General features: G+C 34.2%; 1 protein-coding gene across 2 annotated transcripts in view; it reads right to left on the bottom strand.

Annotated features, from left to right (window-relative positions):
* The window catches only part of LOC106869981 (collagen alpha-1(XXVIII) chain), a 17,250-nt gene that overhangs the window by 4,979 nt on the left and 2,237 nt on the right, over nucleotides 1–10,034 (bottom strand). Inside the window, exons 2-4 of one of the 2 annotated variants that reach the window (XM_014915930.2) lie at nucleotides 5,850–5,877; nucleotides 4,134–4,697; nucleotides 2,530–2,697 (exon numbers count right to left, since the gene is read on the bottom strand). In XM_014915930.2, coding sequence (XP_014771416.1) covers nucleotides 2,530–2,697; nucleotides 4,134–4,697; nucleotides 5,850–5,877 — 760 coding nt within the window. Of the gene's footprint in view, nucleotides 1–2,529; nucleotides 2,698–4,133; nucleotides 4,698–5,785; nucleotides 5,804–5,849; nucleotides 5,878–10,034 lie in introns of those variants that run through there. The other variant, XM_052967229.1, reaches the window with a different exon arrangement.

Genomic DNA, 10,034 nt, shown 5'->3' with positions numbered 1-10,034 from the left:
TATATTTGATCCTTTATATTGAACACTCAATATTTCATCTACATTCAATACTTTCTTTCATGGTGCCATCCATTTTTATTTTATTTTATTTTATATTGTATATTGTATATCATATTATATATTGTATATTCCATATTCTATACCCCACATTAGTTCTGCAGGAATATAAATAAAACATAAAAAACAGACAGTGTTGGAACTCTTTTAAGCAAAATAATATATTCCTCTATACACAATCATACAAAAAAACCCACCTTTTTTGTATTTATTTTTACTCGCATATATATATATATATATATATATATCTGTGAGTGTATGCATGTATAGTCCTTAATTCTACTTTTGCTATTGCAATGCATGTTCATTGTCCACCTATGCATAAACTACATGGTTTCTAATCAAAGGCCTTCTACATTGCCACAAATGAAAGGTGAAAGGTGCTCAGTATACGATTAGTTATTCATTAAAGTTAAAAGTGACAGAAGGAAGAGAAACTAAATTCTACAGGAAATTTAACCCAGTGTCCTAATGTATGTCACTCCATCTCACTCCACTGAGATAATAACTAATATTATGTATCATAGTAGAACAGTGATAGATTTTTCAATATTAAGCATGCTGTATGGTTAAGGAGCTCCCTTTGCAAACACATAGTTTCGGGTTCAATCTCACAATACGGCCGGGTTCAGTCTCTCAATTCAGCACCTTGAACCAGTGTGTTCTACAACAGCCGGGGACCGATCAATGCCTTGTGAATGAATTTGGTAGATAGAAACAGCGTGGAAAACGATCCTATATATACACGTATAAGTATGTGTTTTGAGTGCGCTTATGTGCTTGTATTTGATCTCCACCACTGTTTTACAACCGGTGTTTGTTTGTTTACGTCCCCGTTACTTAGCGTTTCGGCAAAATAGAACCGAATAGAATAAGTACCAGAATTAAAGATAAATACTAGAGTCAATTTGTTCGACTAAACCCTGCAGCAAGTAAAATTCAAAACATAAAAGATGCTGTTCTTTCTAGAAGGAATATCACTAGAGAGAAAAAGCAACATAAATTCATGATTTCAGCTTATGTCTTCTTTGTGCAGAGGTTTCCAAACTGTGTGTTGTGTGCTTTTAATGTGGGATCTTTTCCTTTTGATCGGCATGTCGATAAATTAATTTTTTCAACTAAACACTTTAAAACTTCAAATACTGGTAGAATGTGTCATATAGAACATCCTTTACTCTTAGCGTTGTTGAGAAAAGTTTGTATTTTCGAAGTTACTTCGTGTTAAAGTTGTCGTATTTCGGTAATTTCAACCAATCAATGATGTCTATTGAGCTGAATAAAGTTACTGCTGTTGTTTGTCAACAACAACTTCCGGTGGTGTATATTTCGTTTGTCACTGTTATTTATGACATATTTCACCTCAGTTACGTTCGTATGAATAAACGAGTGTATCTGAAGCACGTTTACTTCACGACAACACCATAATCGTTCGTGAATTTCTACTGCTTTTAAGTTTTGTTTTCCTGTTTTTCAGCTACTATTTTCGGAAAGACTTCCTCCGCTCCACCCCCCATTTTCTCGCAAATTATTGTTTTGTTTTTTTTTATCATTTTTTTGCCAAAATCCCAGCTACGGAGATTCCGGAAAATTGCCCCTCCAATTTCTTCATGTTTCACTTTTTTTCCGTAACCTTAACCCTATCCCTAAAACTCTAACCCTAACCCTAAAACCCTAACCCTAACCCTAAAACCCTAACCCTAAAACCCTAACCCTAAAACCCTAACCCTAAAACGCTAACCCTAAAGCTAAAACCAGTACAAACGCACAAACGATGTCATAAATAATAGTGACAAACGAAATATACACCGCCGATAGTTGTTGTTGACAAGCAACAGCAGTAATTATATTCATTAATTGGTTGAAATTACCGAAATACGACAACTTTAACACGAAATAACTTCGAAAATGCAAACTTTTCTCAACAACGCCAAGAGTAAAAGATGTTCTATATGACACATTCTACCAGTATCCGAAGCTTGAAAGTGTTTAGTTTAAAAGAATTAATTAATCGACTTGCCGATCAAAAGGAAAACATCCTTAATTTGTTACAGATAGTTTCTATGTGTGTTGTGAAACTAAGTCAAATCTGTCCGAATTTCACGAAGTATATTTTCATAACAGACGACTCTGTGAATATTTTTAGATACGTGATTTGTGAGAGGCGACATAAAAAAAGCTATATTTTAAAAAAGTACATTGGTTTCAAATTTTGGCCTCAAGGCTAGTAATTTCGGGCTAGGGAATAAGTCGATTACATCGATCCAACTAGTCAACTGGTACTTATTTTATGGACATAGAAAGGATGAAAGGCAAAGTCGACCCCAGTGGCATTTGAACTCAGAACGTAAAGACAGACGAAACACGACTAAGCATTTTGTCGGGTGCCTTACTTTAAAAAATTGAGCTAATGTAGAATGTCTGGAAAGCTCTGTAGTTATGTATGGAGGCAATGCTTTAAAGTGAGCTACTTACTCTGGTCATCTCTTTGCAGACGTGGAATTTTTGTTGTCGTTGGTTTCGGAGTCGTAGTCGTCGTTGTCGGTTTCGGAGTCGTAGTAGTCGTTGTCGGTTTCGGAGTCGTAGTCGTTGTTGTCGGTTTCGGAGTCGTAGTTGTTGTAGTTGGTGGCGGAGTTGTAATATCTGTAAACAATAAGTAAACGATAAAAAAATATAGTTTGTAAGCCAAAGAAACAAAAAAGTGTGTTGACTGTTATATTATATTTTATGAAAAAAAACAAACTTAATAACACTTAACCTATTAAAAATGAAACATTTTCATTGACAATGAAAAGTGATACAAGCACCAAGACATCAGATTAAGAGGAAAGCGAAAATGAGAATGAGTGACAGTTTTCTCAGCAGCATTATTGACGTAAATTATGTAAATTTGATACAATGAAAAATCAAGAAAAACCAACTTGGTGAATAACAGAGTATTGAGAACTGCATTACTCTTATTTATTTTTTCTCACGAAAAAATTTCATTTCAGCAATAAAATGTTTTGATTATAGAATATTTAGATATGCATTACTGAATGTCAATGTCTGGATATAATTCATTCCTTTATTCCTTTTCTTCTTTTCGTTTGTTTCAGTCTTTGAACTGCGGCCATGTTGAAACATCATCTTCAAGAATATTTTAGTCGGTCGTATCAACCCCAGAACTTATTTTTTTAAAATCTGGTAGTAGTGATTCTATCGGTCTATTTTGTCGAAACTCTGAATTATAAGGAGGTAAACAAGCCAACAAAGACACCCATTCATGCATATATACATACGTACATCATTCATATGAGTGTGTGTGTGTGTGTGTGTGTGTGTGTGTGTGTGTGTGTGTGTGTGTGTGTGTGTGTGTGTGTGTGTGTGTGTGTGTGTGTGTGTGTGTTTGTGTGTGTGTGTGCGTGTGTGTGTGTGCGTGTGTGTATTCGACGGGTTCCCGTCTCTCACATTCACTCACAAGCCATTGGTCGACTAGGGACTATAGTTGAAGATACTTACCCAAGGGATCGGTACTGAGACTGAACTCGAAAGCATGTGGTTGCAAAGTGAGCTTCATAACTACACAGCCGTGCCTACCATATATTTAATAAGTTTGACTCAGTTCCACGTGACCTAAAGTTTCGTGGGTGCGTAGGACACATCCATCTCATCAGATGTTAAGACAGTCTTTCGTACAGTTTCTATCTATAAAATCCTACTAACTCATTTTGGTGACTGTTCCGAGTTTACAGTAAACGATACTTATGAAAAGTGCTGCGAGAGCCAGCAGTCCTTTATTACTCGGTAGAGTGGCAAATGCTATAGCCTCACAGTTATGCTGCTACAATGCTTCCAGGTATATTGTTTGTGATTTCTAAACTTACTTTAGCATAAATATATTTGAATTGAGCGAGAAAAGACGAGAACAAATGCAAAAAAGGGAAATAGAGAAACAAATTGGAAGTTAGTGAGAAAGAATTTTAGTAACATGAGAGAGAAGAAAAGAAGAATCGGGGGTGAGAGACAGAGGACAAATGATAAGCAGGGATATAGGCAGAGTAGTTTGAAGTTTCAAGAATTATGTTTGTGCAACTCACCTTCACATGTTTTTACACCAAATTGTTTTGCAATATTCTCCAATGCCGAGTAACTTGACACTAACCGGATATTTCTGACAGGATCACTAGCGATGGACTTCAACTCCCTTAAGTCATAATACAAACCGACACCAATAGCATAAATATGTACACCGAGTTTATGAAGCAAATGGGCTTCGTATCGAGTAGACCAGCTATCACGTGATTTCCCATCTGTGATGACTATTACCATAAATGGAGCTGTGAAGACTTTCATCTTTGGTTCAATTTCTGTTCTTAGGAGACGCAGAGCTTCTGCAGTGTTGGTTTCTCCGGTTCTATAAGGGATTTTTATAATAGCTTTCTGTAATTTCTTTTTGCTCGCATATCTTCCCAAAGGTATATCTAAATGAGCCGTACGACTAAATGTTATAGCACCAACACGTACATGAGAGTTGGTTTGACCGATATCGAAATTGTCGACCAATTCACGAGCAAATTGTAGCTGTTTTTTATAATCTTCTATCCAAATACTACTGGAAGAATCCATTACAAGCATAATATTTACTGCTTTTCCTTTGCAACCTATTTTGAAAAGTGAATAAATAAAGAATTTATGAATATAACAATTATTCTTTTACTGATTCTAATCAATTCGATTATTATCAAATAATATACTACGTTAAGTTACAATAAATATTCCTTTCTACTGAAGGCACAAGACCTTAAGTTACCATAAATATTGTGAAGCGAGTAACAGTAGAGCAAAAGAAAATAATTGTAAAGTTTCAATTCTCCATGTTTTAATAATCGTTAAGTACCTGTAACATGCTAAAAATTATTCAACCGTCTGCATTGCCTTCTTTCTGATGTTGACTTAATGCTTAATAAAGGGACCATTGGTGAGTTTCTTAGGGTTCTTAAAAGAAAAATCCTTCTACATTTCAATATTTATGTAGCTGTAAAATATTGAAGTATCTTAAATATTCAAGTTTTTTTTACCATAATTCGACGATATTGCCTGTTTTATATAAAGGTACTATGGCAGTTTATTTTGGCTCTCAATAAGCAGTCTTGATCTCACCTCGAAAGAATAGATCTCCGATATGTGAAATTATTGAGAGAATGAGGTTTTCAGGTATGTGTGCTTTCGTCTACATTGGGCATAATGTGTAAGACGCTTCTTACAATATTAACTTACACAATTGGCGGATTCATGTGAATCATAATTTAACCATACGATGCTACATTGCTACACTTAATTTATGTAGGTGTGGCTATCCATTATATCTTATGTATACATATATGGTTCACATACATTTGTGTATATTTGTGAGTATTTCCCACGTAGGCAGGGGAATTTCTAACCTATTTCAGTGAAATTAAATGCTAGATAAAGGAAACATGTCGATCATGACTTAGTTATCATTGCAGTCTAGAATATTTAAATATATCCGAACTTCCGTTTATATTTTGTGAGAAACATTACAAATTATAACCAGTTTTGTTTGTGACGTCATTGAAAACCTAAATGGTAAGTGCGAGACTTCAATTAACGCTATGCTGTAGACCTAGCGTGTGAAGTGGTTTTAAATGAGACAGATGATGTATATAAAAGTATTTAAGAAATAATTTACAAATCTAAAGAGAGAATAATATTATGAAAGTTTAACCTAAATAAAGAGATATTCATTCTTTACAATTTGAAAGATGTAAAACTATACAGTTACAGCTTACGTTTCATCGACATACTAAAGGCTGAGACCTGGAAGAAGAAAAAGAAAAACAGACGTCAATTTTAATAAAGAAACTTTAAAAAGTTTATCGGTCAATTATTCATATAATCTGTTTATAAATTTGTGTCTATATACTCTGAGATGAGACAATCCAAAGTTCATTCTAACTGACCTTTTACTGTGGAAAGGAAAGCGTCAAGGATAATAAAAGCATATTCCATAGATGATATTTTACTTAAAATCGACTAACATTTGTATCACGAGGAAGTTCTGAATTAAAAATTATTATAAAAGAAAGGCTGGATATTTTACTTAACCGAACATTATGAGAGACACACGGATTAAGATTTTAGGTGGTTAGTATATTCTGATCAGTGGTTTATTTCTGAAAACGTGACAGGATAACGCTCAGCAGCGTTGAGACGGCATATCTAACAATTTAAACTGTATATTCGGCTATGTTAGGCGAATTATTGGAGTGGAACAGCATTTTTAACTACCAATGAAATAACATTGAATAAATATAGACATTAGGTAGAGACAGCATGAGCTAATCTCTGGAAGATTATTGATCCTTATTTAGAAAATAAGAAAATAAGGATCAATAATCTCCGAGAAATTTCTTTTCAAAAATTGTAGTTGTCTGAATATTTTAACTTGCCGCTATATACGTCCACAAAGCAAAGGGTTTTCTGCTGCAATCTCACTTTTCTGATAAAAATCAATCACATAGTATCTGATTCGTACGAAATGATCCCTTTTCTCTGCTTAGGTATTGTAGCTGACTAAAATACACCATTTGATATCAATACATCGAATGATTTACCAAGTGTAACACTCTTCCCTTAACACTAAATCTTAATAAAATCTAAGAGGAAATACTTATGAAAGCGTTCTACATAAAAGAGATATGGCTTTATTTGAAACTTAAATCTCAATTCTTATATGAATATCAATTCATTTATATTCTTTCCAGTATAAGTTAACGTGGAATGGTTGTTTCTTTAAATATGTAAATACGCCTAACGAAATTTATTAAAATTTTTGATGAACATTGAGAAAAACATTTCAGAAAAGGTAAACATTTAGCAGTGTCAATGACAATTTCCTGATCCACCGTATTCTTGAGGTTAAAGGCATAAAAGTGTTAACTTCGAATAATATGAGAAATATGGTCTCTTATCCACTTTTCAATGGTTCCTTTCATGTTAAGTGTTTCTTATTTATTCAGGTCCATTCTAACACCTGATAAACTGTTTGATTTGGGTCTCTCTCCCACTCTCTCTCTCTCTCTCTCTTTCTCTATCTGTTGGCCTTTCTCTACTCTCTTACGCACATTCTCTCTTTCACATTCTCTTTCCTTTCATTTCGTTATGTTCTTTTCAATGCATAAATGTGTGTCCATTTGCTTACTCGAACAGAACTTTCTTCAAATATTATCATTTCTCATGATCTAATTTTATAGGTTTTAAAACAATGAACATACACAGCGTTGAAGATTAATTCTGCTAATATGGCTTGATTGGAAATTGGTGAACCACCAATGTGTTTACATTAGTTATTAGGATTTTATATTACAATATATGATCTGGCATATTTTCTTTCCTCCAATAAATTCGCTGCTGAAAAGAAAATCCATAGACATTTATGCCTGAATCAGTGCAGACAATTGTATTTCGTTTACTTTTTTAGATTCGGCGAATTCTTCAAAAAATTAGACTAGTTTTGCATAACAAAAACAATCCACTTATAAACTTCCCTAAGGTGAATTATGTGCTTGAGAAAAGGTTGAAATATTACAAATCAAAAAGATAAAATATTTTAAACCAAGATAACGCTTAAATGCCATGGAGTAATTTTCATATGGTTTCTAGTATGAAACCCAAATGAAAGATTTATCTTTAAAATTTTATCGTAAATAGCAACCAATCAAGTGTTGAAGTGAAAATGTGGATGTATAATGTGTTCTCGATATAAGTTCAGATGCAGACAACTTAGATATTGTACTTACTTATTTTATCGCCCCAAAAGTATTCAAACGTGATTGTAAATCGGAATTTAGAGAGACATAAAATACTGTAAAACATTGTCTAGTGCAGTGGTTCTCGATCACGTTCCATATGAACGCTGGTGGTCCAGATAAGATTGGGGGGGGGGTCTATGCTAGCAAAATAGTAAATTAGGGCTCCACAGAAGTATTTAAAGGGTCCTTGAAAAGTTCTCATCTAAATATATGTATGGCAAGAAATAGCTAGGTATCTTTCGCTAACATTTTACGTAATTCAATCTATATAAGTAAATGAGTGGATAACAAAACAGGAATTTTGAAAGATGCATCTTTAAAATTAGTTATTAAACATCGAATGGATATGGGGTAGGGGTAAGCCACCAGAATAAAATAGTGAACAAAGGGGTCCATAGATTTAAAAAATGGTTGAGAACCACTAGTCAAGTACTTCCGTATTTCGCCCCTCGGTAAAATGATTCTACCAACCAGCCAGATGTGTGGTTCTAGCCTGTCAAAGATCACATAATCTTCTATGTGTTGTATAACACAGATAGCCGTCATTTAAATGTTGTCATAAACATTAAATATCACACATTTTTTTTTATATCATGTATCAGAAATTGACATATACCGTTAATTCTTTTGCTGATTTCATGTCCTCAAAAAATTCCCATAATATATATATATCAGGTAGTTAATTTCACTTTGAGGCAGCTATTCTTCGAAACATAATATGACTTAGTTGAATATAAAACTGTTTTTCGGTACAGTCATACGTTTGGGATAGTATATATTTAATTCCAAGTGACTGATAGCATTACAGGGCTGGTCGTAAAGGTATTCAAATGTTTTACACAGTTTGATTAAAGATACAGCTCTCGAAACAGAATGTCCTATATCTGAAGAATTGATACAGGGCAATGTCATGCATGTCTTTGTTATATCTTGGATCATTTGCTACATCATCTTTACTGAATACCGTAGATCCAAATATTTCATAATATTAATGGATATATGTCTAGCACTTCTGGAGGAATGTACCTCGTTGAAACAAAATATTATGTACCATATGAAGTACGTATGTACCATATGAAGTACGTATGTACCATATGAAGTACGTATGTACCTTGGTACGGCGTATCTATACTTGCATGTGTGAAAATACACGCACACACACACACACACACACGCACACGTAATCACACACTCACACGCGCACACACACACACACATACACACACATACACACACACACACACATGTATAAATATATATGGTGGTTGTCTACTCCTTATGCAGAGCCTTACCACCTCTTGTACCTACACCTTAAAACCATCATGGCATCTGATGTGGCTTTTTAAACCAGACAATGTTTTGAAAAGACACCCACATAAATTGAATATCCGATTTGGATAACCAAGAGCTGCAGTTTAGTTCTGATCATTCTGGAACTTACAATGTCTTTTAAGGCCTCCGTTAGATTTGCAGATATTATGGCATACATTGCATTGAAAGGTGTGCACAGACATACAGGCAGAATAGTTAGTGTATTCATATATATCTATATATATGTGAATACACATACATGTATATATATATTATATACTTACACATATATATTGGGGTGGCAACTAAGTTCCCGACGTTTTTTTAATTTTGGAATGTATTGCGTTTTTATATTTTGGAATCTATTTTTTTCGACAATTCTATTTTTGAATCATTTTGGAATCTATTTTGTTTATTTCCTACTTAATTTTAGTTAATTTTTGTTTATTTTCAGATCATTAGAATGGAATGTCAAGTTAAGAAAAACGAGCATTTTCGACACCTTCTTTTTTCTTTTAATCAAGGTTCTAAGGCCGCAAAAGCTGCTCGCGACAATTGTGCTGTGTATGGAGTGGGTGCCATAGCTGAAAGAACCGCTCGTGATTGGTATGCCAAGTTCAAAAATGGAAATTTTGACCTCAAAGATGCACTTCGTTCTGGCCGTCCAGTTGAGTTCGATGAAGAGCGATTAAACCAACTTTTGTACGAAAATTCTCGTCAAATGACAAGGGAACTGGCAGAGAAAATGGAATGCTCCCACACTGCTATAGAGAAGCATCTTCACTCGATAGGAAAGGTTAAGAAGTACGGAGCATGGGTTCCGCATGCTTTAAGTGACAACAACAAAAATCA

The sequence above is a fragment of the Octopus bimaculoides genome, chromosome 4 (genome assembly GCF_001194135.2).
Source record: "Octopus bimaculoides isolate UCB-OBI-ISO-001 chromosome 4, ASM119413v2, whole genome shotgun sequence".
Lineage (NCBI taxonomy): Eukaryota > Metazoa > Mollusca > Cephalopoda > Octopoda > Octopodidae > Octopus > Octopus bimaculoides.
Note: the sequence above shows the minus strand (reverse complement) of the source record. Positions and strands in the feature narration are given on the sequence as shown.